This window comes from Heterodontus francisci, chromosome 3 (genome assembly GCF_036365525.1).
Source record: "Heterodontus francisci isolate sHetFra1 chromosome 3, sHetFra1.hap1, whole genome shotgun sequence".
Classification (NCBI taxonomy): domain Eukaryota; kingdom Metazoa; phylum Chordata; class Chondrichthyes; order Heterodontiformes; family Heterodontidae; genus Heterodontus; species Heterodontus francisci.
This window is the reverse complement of record NC_090373.1, coordinates 142,283,098-142,300,477: the sequence shown is the minus strand read 5'-3', so window position 1 is coordinate 142,300,477 and position 17,380 is coordinate 142,283,098. Positions and strand designations below refer to the sequence as shown.

At 45.0% G+C, this 17,380-nt stretch overlaps 1 protein-coding gene across 3 annotated transcripts in view; it reads left to right on the top strand.

Moving 5' to 3' along the window:
* orc3 (origin recognition complex, subunit 3) overlaps positions 1–17,380 on the top strand; it is a 107,045-nt gene that overhangs the window by 35,940 nt on the left and 53,725 nt on the right. For all 3 annotated transcript variants that reach the window (XM_068026613.1, XM_068026616.1, XM_068026623.1), the window contains exons 4-6: positions 1,454–1,598; positions 9,435–9,539; positions 15,801–15,964. In XM_068026613.1, the coding sequence (XP_067882714.1) occupies positions 1,454–1,598; positions 9,435–9,539; positions 15,801–15,964 (414 nt within the window). The remainder of the gene's footprint in view (positions 1–1,453; positions 1,599–9,434; positions 9,540–15,800; positions 15,965–17,380) is intronic.

Below are 17,380 nucleotides of genomic sequence, written 5' to 3'. Positions count from 1 at the left end.
TTGCAGGAGTTCTGCTTGAATGTTTGTGGATCTGATTTCAATAAGGACACCAGCATTTGTTCAACGGTCCTCCCGTAGAATCCGGAGGATGCAGCGGAGGCAAAGTTGATGGAATTTCTCTCGTGCTCTTAGATGTCGCTGATGCACAGTCCAGGTCTCGCTGCAGTACCGGAGTGTGGTGACGACAACTGCTCCGTACACTAAGAATTTTGTTGATTTGTGGAGGTCTTTGTTGTCAAAACACTCGCTGCTGTAATCCCAACACACGTCCAACGACCTTCATGTATCTGTCGCCTGTGTGTAGATTCTTGACTAGGGACTCCCAGGTTCACAGTGCTCTCCCCGTCACCAATCCTCCATTGCCACAGCCGCCTTCACAGCCAGTGAGATGCACAGTCTTCCTTTCCATGTCCTGCCGTTGAGGACTTTTTGGGGAATGCATTTTATATGACACCTTCCCCTGACCTTGCCGCCATGGGAGGCCCTACCAGGAGCAAGGAGCTCCCGACAACATCGCTCAAGGGATCACCGGGACGCACAAGCCTCTCCACCACGTCAAGGTGGCAATCCACGGAGAGGATTGGGGTATTGTAGCATAGTGGTTATGTTGCTGGACTTGCATTCCAGAGACATAAGTTCAAATCCCACCACAGCAGCTAGATAATTTAAGTTTGATTAATTAAATAAATCTGGAATTAAAAACTAGTATCCAGTAATGGTGGCCATGAAACTATTGGATTGTCTTAAAACCCCATCTGGTTCACTAATGTTCTTTAGTGAAGTAAATCCACTGTCCCTATCCAATCTGGCCGACAGGTGACTCTTGATCCACAGCAATGTGATTGATATTGATTGATTGATTGATTCTTAACTGCCCTCTGAAATGGCCCAGCAAGCCACTCAGTTGTACCAAGGGTAATTTGGTTATGGCAATAAATGCTGGTCCACCAGCGACGCCCATATCCTGCGAATGAATTTTTAAAAAACTTGAGTTACTAAGTATTTTGGGGATCTGTAGCCTTGCTTAGGTAAGATACAGTGTTTTACAATGACAGGAATGTGCTGCATTATGCAGGGTACATTATTCTGTTGCTAATGGTCCGGCTGTGTTTCACTTGGTCTGTTGTTTTAAGACTGAGGCCTAATTGCCAGAATATGCTGAGGCTGATATCCTGGGATAGATTTTCTGCAAAGTTCTCAATTTTGCGACTGTAACTTCAACAGAAACCCCTGAGAACCCACACAAATGGCTGCTTATGCCGTTTCCCTGGGGTTTCCACCAAAATTGCAGTGGAAGATTGAGAATCCTGGCAGAAATTACAGCCACCTGTGTGCTGAGGATAATTTGAAGGCACTTTCTTTTGCTGGGGCAGTTTGACATCAATAGCTGGGGTTTTTTTGGATTAATCTGTTATTTTCAGGCATTATATTTTGTGTTTTTTTTAAATTACAGAGCTTGCAAGATAATTTAAATGAGAAGATATTTGATAGCTTATTATCATTTATTAAAAAATCCCACACTCAACTTCATTCAAAAGTAAATGATTGGAGTTATCGGATGCGGTGCAGTGAGATTCCCACAGCAGCAATTGTTCTGGGTAAGTGCATTGATTTCTGATGTCAACGGACGTGTCTAAATTTATATAGTAAAGATAGAAAAGAAAAAAACACAAATGCTGGAAGTCTAAGATAAAATGCAAAGCATTAAGGTAGATAAGTCCCCAGGGCCTGATGGGATCTACCCCAGAATACTGAGGGAGGCAAGGGAAGAAATTGCAGGGGCCTTGACAGAAATCTTTGTATCCTCATTGGCTACAGGTGAGGTCCCAGAGGACTGGAGAATAGCCAATGATGTTCCTTTGTTTAAGAAGGGTAGCAAGGATAGTCCAGGAAATTATAGGCTGATGAGCCTTACGTCAGTGGTAGGGAAATTATTAGAGAGGATTCTTCGGGACAGGATTTACTCCCATTTGGAAACAAATGAACGTATTAGCGAGAGGCAGCATGGTTTTATGAAGGGGAGGTCGTGTCTCACTAACTTGATTGAATTTTTTGAGGAAGTGACGAAGATGATTGATGAAGGAAGGGCAGTGGATGTTGTCCATATGGATTTCAGTAAAGCCTTTGACAAGGTCCCTCATGGCAGACTGGTACAAAAGGTGAAGTCACACGGGATCAGAGGTGAGCTGGCAAGATGGATACAGAACTGGCTCGGTCATAGAGACAGAGGGTAGCAATGGAAGGGTGCTTTTCTGAATGGAGGGCTGTGACTAGTGGTGTTCCGCAGGGATCAGTGCTGGGACCTTTACTGTTTGTAGTATATATAAATGATTTGGAGGAAAATGTAGCTGGTCTGATTAGTAAGTTTGTGGACGACACAAAGGTTGGTGGAGTTGCGGATAGTGATGAGGATTGTCAGGATACAGCAGGATATAGATCGGTTGGAGACTTGGGCGGAAAATGGCAGATGGAGTTTAATCCGGACAAATGTGAGGTAATGCATTTTGGAAGATCTAATACAGATGGGAGGTATACAGTAAATGGCAGAACCCTTAGGAGTATTGACAGGCAGAGTGATCTGGGCGTACAGGTCCACAGGTCACTGAAAGTGGCAATGCAGGTGGGTAAGGTAGTCAAGAAGGCATACGGCATGCTTGCCTTCATTGGTTGGGGCATAGAGTATAAAAATTGGCAAGTCATGCTGCAGCTGTACAGAACTTTAGTTAGGCCACACTTAGAATATTACGTGCAATCTGGTCGCCACACTACCAGAAGGACGTGGAGGCTTTGGAGAGGGTACTGAAGAGATTTACCAAGATGTTGCCTGGTCTGGAGGGCATTAGCTATGAGGAGAGGTTGGATAAACTCAGATTGTTTTCACTGGAACGACGGAGGTGGAGGGGTGACATGATAGAGGTTTACAAAGTTATGAGTGGCATGGACAGAGTGGATAGTCAGAAGCTTTTTACCAGGGTGGAAGAGTCAGTTACTAGGGGACATAGGTTTAAGGTGCGAGGGGCAAAGTTTCGAGGGGATGTGCGAGGCACGTTCTTTACACAGAAGGTGGTGAGTGCCTGGAACTTGCTGCTGGGGGAAGTGGTGGAAGCAGGTACGATAGCGATGTTTAAGAGGCATCTTGACAAATACATGAATAGGATGGGAATCGAGGGATACGGACCCTGGAAGTGCAGAAGGTTTTAGTTTAGACAGGCATCAAGATCGGCGCAGGCTTGGAGGGCCGAATGGCCTGTTCCTGTGCTGTACTGTTCTTTGTTCTTTGTGCTGAAAGTACTGAGCAGGCCAGTAAACACCTCAAGGAGATATGCAGATTAATGTTTTGGGTGAGACTATGATCAACAGTTTTAGTAAGTGCTTAAAGTTGAGCTGTCTGACTTGTTTGAAATAATGTGCTTTAGATTTTTACTTCTTGAACAACAGACCAACCAGGCTTCATCTCCCAGCGTCTTCCTCTGCCTGGCTCAGTCTATGATCACCTTAAACAACTCTTACCTTTTTTCTGGAGGAAGTGAGTGGGCTATCGCTATTGGAACTGGCATAGGTCCCATCCTTGCCTGCCTATTTGTAGTATATATGAAACACTCTTTGTTCCAATCCTGTGGAGACCTCCTTTCTGATCAGTTCCTTTATTATATTGCTAATTGTGTTGGTGGTACTTCTGACTCTTAGTTTGATCTTGTGAACTTCACAAGTTATGCTTCCAGTTTTCAACCTTGCCTCCCTTCATTCAATCCATCTCTCTAACTACAAACATACCAATTAGGGGCAGAAGTAGGCCATTCGGCCCCTCTAGCCTGCTTCACCATTCATGGCTGATCTGTTTGTGTCTCGAATTCCACACTCCCATCTACCCCAATAACCTTTTGATTCCCTTGCCTACCAAGAATCTGTCTACCTCCACCTTAAAAATATTAACTGACCCCACCTCCACCACCTTCTGAGGCAGAGAGTTCCAAAGTCGGACAACCCTCAGAGAGAAAAATTTCTCCTCATCTCTGTCCTAAAAGGGCATCCCCCTAAGACCATTCAAGATTAGATTAGATTAGAGATACAGCACTGAAACAGGCCCTTCGGCCCACCGAGTCTGTGCCGAACATCAACCACCCATTTATACTAATCCTACACTAATCCCATATTCCTACCAAACATCCCCACCTGTCCCTATATTTCCCTACCACCTACCTATACTAGTGACAATTTATAATGGCCAATTTACCTATCGACCTGCAAGTCCTTTGGCTTGTGGGAGGAAACCGGAGCACCCGGAGAAAACCCACGCAGATACAGGGAGAACTTGCAAACTCCACACAGGCAGTACCCGGAATTGAACCCGGGTCCCTGGAGCTGTGAGGCTGCGGTGCTAACCACTGCGCCACTGTGCCGCCCGTTAGATCTTGTAAACTTCAATCAAGTCTCCCCTCACTCTTCTGAACTCCAGTGAAAACAAGCCCAGTCTGTCCAACCTTTCCTCGTAAGACAACCCGCTCATTCCAGATATCAGTCTAGTAAGCTCTTCCCTTTCTGAAGTTCTTTCTCTGTATCATTGGCAGTGGGCCTGTATTAGATTACTGTGGAAGCCCACTATTTCAACAATTATTTTTGATTCTTCCCTCTCTGCTTCCTGTAGAGATTCTATACATTTCTTTCAATTTCTCCATCAGACTGAGTGTTGGAAATGAGGCAAGTGCAGATAAGATCTCCCTTGTCTTTCAACTCACCAGCATCCACATTTACCAGGTAACGTTGCTACCATTTACACTATGAACTCACTGCATGCACATCATCCTCTTCCCTTCCTTCTCTGCTTTGTGGTGAGACCAGTCCCTCTGCAATACTCTCTTTCACGACCCAGCGTTCTGTTCTCTTCGCATGGCACTTTGCAGTTCAGTGCTAGCAATGCTCATTCGCCATCAACCTCACTACCAAGTGACCAAGGATGGGAACTGAACATCCAGGGGTATTCAATATTTAGGAAGGACAGGCAAAAAAGGAAAGGAGGTGGAGTAGCATTGTTAGTAAAAGAGGAAATCAATACAATAGTGAGGAAGGATATTAGCTCAGAGAATCCTGATGTGGAATCTGTATGGGTGGAGCCAAGAAACACCAAAGGGCAGAAAACGGTGGGGATTGTATATAGACCCCCAAACAGCAGTGGTGATGTAGAGGATAGCATTAAACAAGAAATTAGAGATGCATGCAATCAGGGTGCAACTGTAATTATGGGTGGGTTTAATCTACATATAGATTGGGCAAACCAAATTAGCTATAACACTGTAGAGGAGGAATTCCCGGAGTGCGTACGTGATGGTGTTTTTGAACCAATACGTTGAGGAACTAGAGAACAGGCCATCCTAGACTGGGTATTGTGTAATGAGAAAGGATTAGTTAACAATCTTGTTGTGCGAGGTCCCTTGGGGAAGATGGAGAGTGAGAGAGTTGATTCCGAGACTAGGGTCCTGAATCTAAATAAAGGAAACAATTAAGGTATGAGGCGCAAGTTGGCTCTGATAGATTGGGGAACGTTACTTAAAGGGTTGACAGTGGATAGGGAATGGCTAGCATTTAAAGTGCGCATGGATGAACTGCAACAATTGTTCAATCCTGTCTGACGCAAAAATAAAACAGGAAGGGTGGCTCAACTGTGGCTTACAAAAGAGATTAGGGATAGTATTAGATTCAAGGAGGAGAAATATAAAATAGGCAGAATAAGAAGCAAACCTGAGGATTGGGAACAGTTTAGAATTCAGCAAAAGAGGACAAAGGGATTGATTAAGAAGGGGAAAATAGAGTATGAGAGTAAGCTTGCAGAGAACATAAAAACTGACTGTAAAAGCTTCCATAGATATGTGAAGAAAAAAAGATTAGTGAAGACAAATGTGGGTCCCTTACAGTCAGAAACGAGAGAATTTATAATGGGGAACAAAGAAATTGCAGACCAATTAAATACATAGTTTGGTTCTGTCTTCACAAAGGAGGACACAAATTACCTCCCAGAAATGTTGGGGAACATAGGGTCTAGTGAGAAGGAGGAACTGTATAAAATCAGTATTAGTAGGGAAATAGTGTTAGGGAAATTGATAGGATTGAAGGCCGATAAATCCCCAGGGCCTGATAATCTACATCCCAGAGTACTTAAGGAAGTGGCCCTTGAAATAGTAGATGCATTGCTGGTCATTTTTCAAAATTCTATAGACTCTGGAACAGTTCCAATGGATTGGAGGGTCGCTAATGTAACCCCACTATTTAAAAAAGGAGGCAGAGAGAAAACAGGGAATTATAGACCGGTTAGCCTGAAAGTGGGGAAAATGCTAAAGTCCATTATAAAAGATGTAATAGCAGAGCACTTGGAAAACAATGACATGATCGGACAAAGTCAACATGGATTTACGAAAGGGAAATCATGCTTGACAAACCTACTGGAATTTTTTGAGGATGTTACTAGTATAATAGATGAGGGAGAACCAGTGGATGTGGTGTATTTGGACTTTTAGAAGGCTTTCGATAAGGTCCCACATAAGAGTTTAGCTTGCAAAATGGGATTGGGGGTAAGGTACTGACATGGATAGAGAACTGGCTGGCAGACAGGAAAAAAAGAGTAGGAATAAACGCGTCTTTTTCCGAGTGGCAGGCAGTGACTAGTGGGGTACCACAGGGATCAGTGCTAGGACCCCAGCTATTCACAATATATATTAATGATATAGATGAGGGAATTAAATGTAATATATCCAAGTTTGCAGATAACACAAAGCTGGGTGGGAGTGTGAGCTGTGAGGAGGACGCAGAGAAGCTCCAGTGTGATTTGGACAGGTTGAGTGAGTGGGCAAATACATGGCAGATGTAGCATAATGTGGATAAATGTGAGGATATCCACTTTGGTGGCAAAAACAGAAAGGCAGATTAATATCTGAATGGCGATAGATTGGGAAAGGGGGAGGTGCAGCGAGAACTGGGTGTCCTTGTGCACCAGTCGCTGAAGGTAAGCAAACAGGTGCAAAGGGAGCTCAACCAGCTCCACACCCCCACCCTTTTTCATAGTGAGAGAATTCGAGTACAGGAGCAAGGATGTCTTGCTGCAATTATACAAGGCCTTGGTGAGACCACATCTGGAGTATTGTGTGCAGTTTTGGTCTCCTTATCTGAGGAAGGATGTTCTTGCTATGGAGGAAGTGCAGCGAAGGTTCACCAGACTGATTCCTGGGATGGCAGGACTGACATATGAAGAGAGATTGGGTCGATTAGGCTTGTATTTGCTAGAGTTTAGAAGAATGAGAGGGGATGTCATCGAAACCTACAAATTTCTAACAGGACTAGACAGACTAGATGCAGGAAGGATGTTCCTGATGGCGGGGGAGTCCAGAACCAGGGGTCGCAGTCTGAGGATAAGGGGTAAGCCATTTAGGACTGAGATGAGGAGGGATTTCTTCACCCAGAGAGTGGTGAACCTGTGGAATTCTCTACCATGGAAAGCAGTTGAGGCCAAATCATTAAATATATTCACGAGATAGTTAGATATAGTTCTTAGGGCTAAAGAATCAAGGGATACGGGAAGAAAGCGGGAACAGGGTACTGAGTTTGGACGATCAGCCATGATCGTATTGAATGGCGGTGCAGGCTTGAAGGGTCGAATGGCCTACTCCTGCTCCTATTTTCTATCTTACTATCCAGGGCCCCAAAGACTCCTTCCGTGTGAGGCAGCTTCCACCTATCTAGTATTTGCTGCTCACTGTGCAGTCTGTGTTACACTGGGGAGACCTGACTGCTTTGCCAAACCCCTTCATCTTGTCAACAAATGTGACCCTGAGCTTCCTGTGATTTGCCATAATTCAATTCCCTTATCCTGATATGCACTCTGACCTCTCAGTCCAGCCAAGTTCAATCCAAATTTTAGCATCAATGTCATCATCCTGCAGCCACCCTACTTCCCTTTGGTCTTAGCTTCAGACTTTAGATATAATCCTTCTGTTTTTTGGTAACCCAGGGCATGGGGTGGGGGTGTGGAGGTGGTTGAGCTCCCTTTGTTGCGCACAATTCTGGTTTAAGAGTTAGGGCTGTGCACTTGCTGTTGGCCTGTGTGTTTTTCCTCCGTGTCGGACATTACATACCTGTTGTGTGCTTTCAGCATTTCAGCGTTCATTTTGCACCTCCATCTGCAGGCTGTCTTGATCTTTCAATTTTCACCATTTCCTTACCTAGTTCTTTGGGTCTCTCTCACCATCTTAGCCATCTACATGTTTTGTTTTTTCGGTGTCTTTCCATTCCTTCACTGGGATGATCTTTTATATCATATAATCGCTTAAACGGGTTACAGGTCATACAACACGTTAACTTCCTCATTGATTACAGTATCTGCTGTTTTCCACCCCACCTGCCTTCCATTTTTCCAGTTCTCTTAAAATGTTTATCCTTTCAGTTCCGAAGGAGAGCAGTAATAGTCTTTTCTTCTACACATACTGATCGTGTGTATTTCCATTATTTTCTTGCTGTCTTTTATTGTGTTCTTTGGTCTTGGGATTGCAGGTTCCAGCCTGGATAATTTTAAATTTCAGATCTCTAGTTCGAGAGGTAGAATTTGTTTTTTCTTTTGGTGCTGCTGTTACAAATGTAACTTTGCCAAAAAATGATATTTTAAGGACATTGACACTGATTGGAAACTTGAAAAGTTTTTCTTTTCTGTAAACTGCAGCTGCCTTCTCTGAGAATGGAAAATGAGAGCTGATGAGGATTTATTTTGGTTTTAACTTTTGTCATGCTATGATAGGTCACCATGAAAATACAAATGTACAGGTAGAATTCCTTCTCTACTATTTTACTGGAAAGAAGATGTGAATAACTGCACTTCAAGTTCGTGCCTGCTTTTCTCCTTAAAAAAAAAATGAGCAGATGAAACTGTGCTCCCTAGTGATCAGTTCCAACATGCTGATTAATGAAGTATTCTGCATCTCTTTTATTGATATCTGAATTCCTTTGTTATCTATCAAGCACAGACTAGGCATGCAGCCCATCACCAGGGCTGCTGAAATCTAGTCCATTGGTGGGGCAGCTTGGGGATGACATTACCTCTAATTTTCCTTTCCCATATGAGTGAATAATTTCAGGAAGAACTGTTGAGAAATTCATAATTTTTCAAATTGCCATTCTGACATATTTGTTGTAATTGTGGTTATATCAGAGCACAGCACGGCAGTCTCACCCCACAGGGATCAATTAACTAGTTTATTTTGGCGGGCAATTTAGCTATAGCTGTGCAAGGAGATGAAGTATTATTTTTGATGGGTGGGGGGGCAGGGGTGCGGAAATTAGTCAATGGCTATGAGTAAAGCATTTTCTTGTCCATCTCTGCAAAACTGTGTGGTGCACCTGCACCTCTCTTTTTGCAAACGTACTATTTGTCTCTTGTTCATCCCTTTATCCTGCAGGTGTGAATGTGCCTGACCATGAAATGACATTTCAAAGTTTATCAGACCTTCTGCAGCAGTCGCTTACACCGCATGTGGTCTCTCTGCAGGGAAAAGAGTGTACAAGTAAGGACAGGTCTACTTTGATGCAACACCTAATTTGTACTTTCTGCGTCAGATAATCAGAAACGAGTGCAATCTTAGATTTTCTGCAGCACTTGTGTCCATATTCCGTGTTTTGGCCATTATTTGCATGCCAGCTGAGATTTTATATTGTATTCAGCTGAGATTTTGTGCTGAAACCTAGGCTCGACGTTCGAGTTTGCTTCCTCCCGAGCTCATGTTTGTACTCCCAAAAGATGCAAAATAAAAACTCTTTTTTTTTTTATTCTGTAATTTGATTTTAAATTTCCCTTGTGAGTTCAGAATCAGTTAAGCAGATAGTTTTAACGAGCAGGGAGAATTTTTGTGCTAGAAGACCAAGCCATCTTCCGAGGTGATTGTTTTCAATTGTTTATAGAGGAAACTGGGAGGTGAAATTCAGCTAACAATAACATCAACAACTTCCCTTCGTATAGCACTTTTTTAATGTAGTAAAGACGTCCTCAGACCCTTCACAGGAGCATTATCAGACAGTATTTGACACCGAGCTACATAAGGAGACATTAGGACAGGTGACCAAAAGCTAGGACAAATAACGAGTGATTTAAAGGAGGAGAGAGAGGAAGAGCGGTTTAGGGAGGGAATTCCAGAGCTTAGGGCCTGGCAGCTGTAGGCACTGTTATCAATGGTAGAGAACAAAGAAAATTACAGCACAGGAACAGGCCCTTCGGCCCTCCAAGCCTGCGCCGATCCAGATCCTCTATCTAAACATGACGCCTATTTTCTAAGGGTCTGTATCTCTTGACTTCCTGCCCATTCATGTATCTGTCTAGATACATCTTAAAAGACGCTATCGTGCCCGCGTCTACCACCTCCGCAGGCAACGCGTTCCAGGCACCCACCACCCTCTGCGTAAAGAACATCCCACGCATATCCCCCCTAAACTTTTCCCCTTTCACTTTGAACTCGTGACCCCTAGTAATTGAATCCCCCACTCTGGGGGAAAAAGCTTCTTGCTATCCAACCTGTCTATACCTCTCATGATTTTGTACACCTCAATCAGGTCCCCCCTCAACCTCCGTCTTTCTAATGAAAATAATCCTAATGTACTCAACCTCTCTTCATAGCTAGCGCCCTCCATACCAGGCAACATCCTGGTGAACCTCCTCTGCACCCTCTCCAAAGCATCCACATCCTTTTGGTAATGTGGCGACCAGAACTGCACGCAGTATTCCAAATGTGGCCGAACCAAAGTCGTATACAACTGTAACCTGACCTGCCAACTCTTGTACTCAATACCCCGTCCGATGAAGGAAAGCATGCCGTATGCCTTCTTGACCACTCTATTGACCTGCGTTGCCACCTTCAGGGAACAATGGACCTGAACACCCAAATCTCTCTGTACATCAATTTTCCCCAGGACTTTTCCATTTACTGTATACTTCACTCTTGAATTGGATCTTCCAAAATGCATCACCTCGCATTTGCCCTGATTGAACTCCATCTGCCATTTTTCTGCCCAACTCTCCAGTCTATCTATATTCTGCTGTATTCTCTGACAGTCCCCTTCAGTATCTGCTACTCCACCAATCTTAGTGTCGTCTGCAAACTTGCTAATCAGACCACCTATACTTTCCTCCAAATCATTTATGTATATCACAAACAACAGTGGTCCCAGCATGAATCCCTGTGGAACACCACTGGTCACGCGTCTCCATTTTGAGAAACTCCCTTCCACTGCTACTCTCTGTCTCCTGTTGCCCAGCCAGTTCTTTATCCATCTAGCTAGTACACCTTGGACCCCATGCGCCTTCACTTTCTCCATCAGCCTACCATGGGGAACCTTATCAAACGCCTTACTGAAGTCCATGTATATGACATCTACAGCCCTTCCCTCATCAATCAACTTTGTCACTTAAAGAATTCTATTAAGTTGGTAAGACATGACCTTCCCTGCACAAAACCATGTTGCCTATCACTGATAAGCCCATTTTCTTCCAAATGGGAATAGATCCTATCCCTCAGTATCTTCTCCAGCAGCTTCCCTACCACTGACGTCAGGCTCACCGGTCTATAATTACCTGGATTATCCCTGCTACCCTTCTTAAACAAGGGGACAACATTAGCAATTCTCCAGTCCTCTGGAACCTCACCCGTGTTTAAGGATGCTGCAAAGATATCTGTTAAGGCCCCAGCTATTTCCTCTCTCGCTTCCCACAGTAACCTGGGATAGATCCCATCCGGACCTGGGGACTTGTCCACCTTAATGCCTTTTAGAATACCCAACACTTCCTCCCTCCTTATGCCGACTTGACCTCGAGTAATCAAACATCTGTCCCTAACCTCAACATCCTTCATGTCCCTCTCCTCGGTGAATACCGATGCAAAGTACTCGTTTAGAATCTCACCCATTTTCTCTGACTCCACGCATAACTTTCCTCCTTTGTCCTTGAGTGGGCCAATCCTTTCTCTAGTTACCCTCTTGCTCCTTATGTATGAATAAAAGGCTTTGGGATTTTCCTTAACCCTGTTTGCTAAAGATATTTCATGACTCCTTTTAGCCCTCTTAATTCCTCGTTTCAGATTGGTCCTACATTCCCGATATTCTTTCAAAGCTTCGTCTTTCTTCAGCCACCTAGACCTTATGTATGCTTCCTTTTTCCTCTTAGCTAGTCTCACAATTTCACCTGTCATCCATGGTTCCCTAATCTTGCCATTTCTATCCCTCATTTTCACAGGAACATGTCTCTCCTGCACGCTAATCAACCTCTCTTTAAAAGCCTCCCGCATATCACATGTGGATTTACCTTCAAACAGCTGCTCCCAATCTACATTCCCCAGCTCCTGCCGAATTTTGGTATAGTTGGCCTTCCCCCAATTTAGCACTCTTCCTTTAGGACCACTCTCGTCTTTGTCCATGAGTATTTTAAAGCTTACGGAATTGTGATCACTATTCCCAAAGTAGTCCCCTACTGAAACTTCAACCACCTGGCCGGGCTCATTCCCCAACACCAGGTCCAGTATGGCCCCTTCCCGAGTTGGACTATTTACATACTGCTCTAGAAAACCCTCCTGGATGCTCCTGACAAATTCTGCTCCATCTAGACCTCTAACACTATGTGAATCCCAGTCAATGTTAGGAAAATTAAAATCTCCTATCACCACCACCCTGTTGCTCCTACATCTTTCCATAATCTGTTTACATATTTGTATCCCTATCTCACGCTCGCTGTTGGGAGGCCTGTAGTACAGCCCCAACATTGTTACCGCACCCTTCCTATTTCTGAGTTCTGCCCATATTGCCTCACTGCTCGAGTCCTCCATAGTGCCCTCCTTCAGCACAGCTGTGATATCCTCTTTGACCAGTAATGCAACTCCTCCACCCCTTTTACCTCCCTCTCTATCCCGCCTGAAGCATCGATATCCTGGGATATTTAGTTGCCAATCATGCCCTTCCCTCAACCAAGTCTCAGTAATAGCAATAACATCATACTCCCAGGTACTAATCCAGGCCCTAAGTTCATCTGCCTTACCTACTACACTTCTTGCATTAAAACAAATGCACCTCAGACCACCAGTCCCTTTGCGTTCATCATCTGCTCCCTGCCTACTCTTCCCCTTAGTCATGCTGACTTCATTATCTAGTTCCTTACAGGCTTTCGTTACTACCTCCTTACTGTCCACTGACCTCCTCATTTGGTTCCCATCCCCCTGCCACATTAGTTTAAACCCTCCCCAACAGCGTTAGCAAAAGCACCCCCAAGGACATTGGTTCCAGTCCGGCCCAGGTGTAGACTGTCCAATTTGTAATAGTCCCACCTCCCCCAGAACCAGTCCCAATGTCCCAAAAATCTGAACCCCTCCTTCCTGCACCATCTCTGCAGTGATGAAAATGGAGTTAATTCAACTTGTGCTTGTCATTACAAGTTAGCTGTGGGGTCCCACTATAAAACTTGCTCCAACTCCATGGGATGAATTATATGGGCCCCCGAGAAATGGGAACGGTGGCAGCAGGGGACCCATAAAATTGCAACGGAAGGAGGGGGTGCGGAGTGCCCATTGCCTTCCCAACTCCTTCCGATGTAGTCCGGGGCGAGGAAGGTCAAGGACGGCCTTCCCACCCCATGCCAATTGAGGCCCTTAAATGGCCACTTAAGGGCCTTTTCCCACCTCCACGTCAATTTAATAGAAGGCGGAGGGGACCAACATATGAGGATGCCGCCAGGTAAAGCGATCACCCTGTCTCAATGGCCTTGGCGACCCTGACCCCACATATCCCTCCCTCGGTCTCCGATTTCCTTGGTACCGCAGGGCCTCCTAATGGTGCTGACAGTGCTGTAGAGCTGCCAGCCTTCTGATTGGCCAGGAGGTGTGAACTCGTCCCTTAAAGGGACTGTGTCCCCGACAACAGGCAATTAATTTTCTGTCCACCATGGAATTGCAACAGGAGTCCAATGGAGGACCAAGGCGGTTCCCCCACACCCTCCCCCCACCTTTAGGCCCACCAGCGGGACCCCTGTTGCCAGAACAAAGTTCAGCCCCATTTGTTTATATATTTTTTCTTTTTGTTTATAAATGCCACTGCAAGCAAGGGGCTACTTTTGATATTTTCAGTTGTATGGGACTGTCAGAGTGATGAGCCACTGAAACTAGAGATATTTTAAGATCTGACGAACTTGATAAAAGATAGAAGCAAAATACTGCGGATGCTGGAAATCTGAAATAAAAACAAGAAATGCTGGAAATACTCCAGGTCTGGCAGCATCTGTGGAGAGAGAAGCAGAGTTAACGCTTCAGGTCAGTGACCCTTCATCTGCGGGTCACTGACCTGAAACGTTAACTCTGCTTCTCTCTCCACAGATGCTGCCAGACCTGCTGAGTATTTCCAGCATTTCTTGATAAAAGATAGTGCTGTTCCACTGGGTTGTGTGTTATCTGACACTTTTTGAAGATAATTTGAAAATGTATAAGAAAAAACAAAGTGATTCCTGACAATGCAGGCGGCCGCTGACGTCATCAGGCTGTGCAAACGGTCTCCCGCTCTCTGCGCGTGTGTGGCGTTCCGCATTGTCTGGACTGGCTGGCGCGTGCAGAAGACGTCATCACGTAACGCGGGGAGAGAGTGGGGGGGGATGCTGGGAGAAAGCAGCCGAAGACCTTGGTGGCTGCGGGTGTGGGAGCAGCCGGAGAGTGCTATGGCCCGCTCTTTCCAACCCCCCCAGCCTGCTCTCTCCAACTCCCATGCCACCGCGCGCCCCCCCGCCACCTCCCCCCCCCCCCCCCCCCTTCTCCGGCTATAATGTGCTACAATGGGTTTATGTTGCCTTTCTGTGATTATTTGAGCAGCTCCATCTTTAGTCCTGGCAGTTGCCTGAACAGCACAGACTGTGACGTTTTAGTGGAACAGGCGAATATGCATTTGCTAGTACAGCGCTGCCTGGTGTTTAAAATGGCCATGGAATAACTTGTTCTCCTTATTTGACATCATATGTAATACTATAAAATATCAATTTTCCCTGCAGGCTTCAGGACCCCACTATCAGGCTGAGTGGGGGTCAGAAGCCTGCACGGTATGGGGATCAGTCCCTCATCTGTGATATTCCCCAAGTTAGCCAATTAGTAACCAGAGAGTGGGCTCGTCATCCAATTAAAGACAGTGGGTGGGCTCTCTAAGCTAGAGGGCCAACAGGAGCCCTCCAGCTTGAAAGCAACAGCAGGATGTCATTGCTGGTTAGTGAGGGAGAGGAAACCCCAAGATGGAGTTGCCATCTCCAACTTTTTAAAATTTAAAATAAAAAATAGAATCAGCAGCCGGGCTACCATTGTGGAGGGGGATTTCCTCCACAGGGCGGTTTGTAGTTGCAGCTGAAGCCAGGCAGGCAGGGAGGGTCACTAAACCTGCCTGGAGCACTGACCCCCTGGTCAGTGGCCACCAGAGGGCCACCTCCAGGCAGTGGCCTATTCACCACCGCCTCCGGGGACCTGGATGCCAATTGGAAAATCCCAGATAGGCCTTTAATTAGTTGAATCAGCTACCCATTGCCTCACCCTGCCACTCTCCTCCTTCCCTACCCCCTCCACCAACAACAACAAACATCCAGCTTCCGGGAAAATGGTCCGGGGCAGAAAATGGAGCCGGGGAAACAGCGCGCCGGCAGGCGGCGTGAAATTCTACGCCTCCTCCCCGCGCGTGTGCCCGCCCCACCTTGGGGCCTAAAAATTCACCCCCCGTGTCTTAGCTGTGTCAGTTACTGCCTGATGGTGCTTCTTTATTTTTCTGACTAGCTGTGAAACAGGTTTTACAGAAAGTTCTGATGAACCTCATGGGTGGAAGTGTGAATGACGAAGAGGAAGATGAGGAGGGTGTGCACCATTCTGTTCAGTTCTCCCAAAGAAAAATACATTGCTCCATGGCCTCCCTGTCTGCATGGTACAATGCTACGACACAGGTAAATGACAGCAACCACCTTTTTATTATTATTGACATATTTCCAAGCACATGAGGACTACCTAAGCAACTTGTGAGGGTTTGACTTTTATGAGCATCAGTGCATTTTCCATGTCACTAGTTAGTATTTTAGCCACAAGCAGAATTCTTGCGGTGATGCCTCAGCTTCTGACAACTATCATTCTTGTCATCCAGCTTTGAGAATGTTTGATTTCTGACTGATTTGACTAATTGATTATAATTACATTCCCATCATTTCTCCTTTATGTTTCAAGCTGTGCAAGGCTGAGAGCACCATAATGTAACTCCATAATCAAAGCAGCACTGTTTTGCCAAAGACAAATAAAAGGCGTAAAAATAAAGAAAGGCATTCTGCAATAAACCAGATCCTACTTGGGATCTGACTCACTACAAAAAATCAACCTTGGCTCAGTGCTTAGAACTCTTGCCTTTGAGTCAGAAAGTTGAGAGTTCCCGCTCCAGAGACTTGAGTGTATAACTACATTGAAATGTCAGCTTAGATTAGGAGGGAGTACTGCACTGTCAGAGATGCGATATTTTGAACGAGATGTTCAGTCGAGGCCCCATCTGCCCTCAAGTGGGTGTAAAAGATTCCATGGCACTATTCAAAGAGCAGTGGAGTTCTCTCAACATCCTGACCAACATTTATACCACAATCAAATCACTAAAAACATCTCATTGCTGTTTGTAGGAACCAGCTATGTGCAAATTTGCTGCTAGGTTTCCCTACTTAACAACAATAACTCAACTTTGAATATGTTTCGTGGCACGTGAAGCCCATTAGGATGTCCTGAGGATGTACTATATAAATTTCTTCTTTGTATATATTGCGTTCTCACAGCATACCTGTTTTTTTTTTTAAAGCCGTCTTCATGATTGTCTTTGTATTTTTAATGCATATTTAAAATCAGGATTAAAAACAAGAAATGCTGGAAATACTCAGCAGGTCTGGCAGCATCTGTGGAGAGAGAAGCAGAGTTAACGTTTCAGTTCAGTGACCCTTCTTCAGAACTAGCAGATATTAGAAATGTGAAAGGTTTTAAGCAAGTAAAACGGGGGTGGGACAAGAGATAACAAAAGAGAAGGTGTAGCTAGGACAAGGTCACAGAGAATAACCGACCAGAAGGTCATGGAGCAAAGGCAAACAATATGTTAATTGTGTGTTGAAAGACAAAGCATTAGTAAAGATGGGGTGTTAATGGACTGAAAACTGAACAGCCACAAGCACAAGCATGAAAAAAAACAGTGGGTAGGCAAACTGAACAAACTAATTCTTTGTCTTTCAACACACTATTAACATATTGTTTGCCTTTGCTCCATGACCTTCTGGTCGGTTATTCTCTGTGACCTTGTCCTCTCTGCACCTTCTCCTTTGTTATCTCTTGTCCCACCCCTG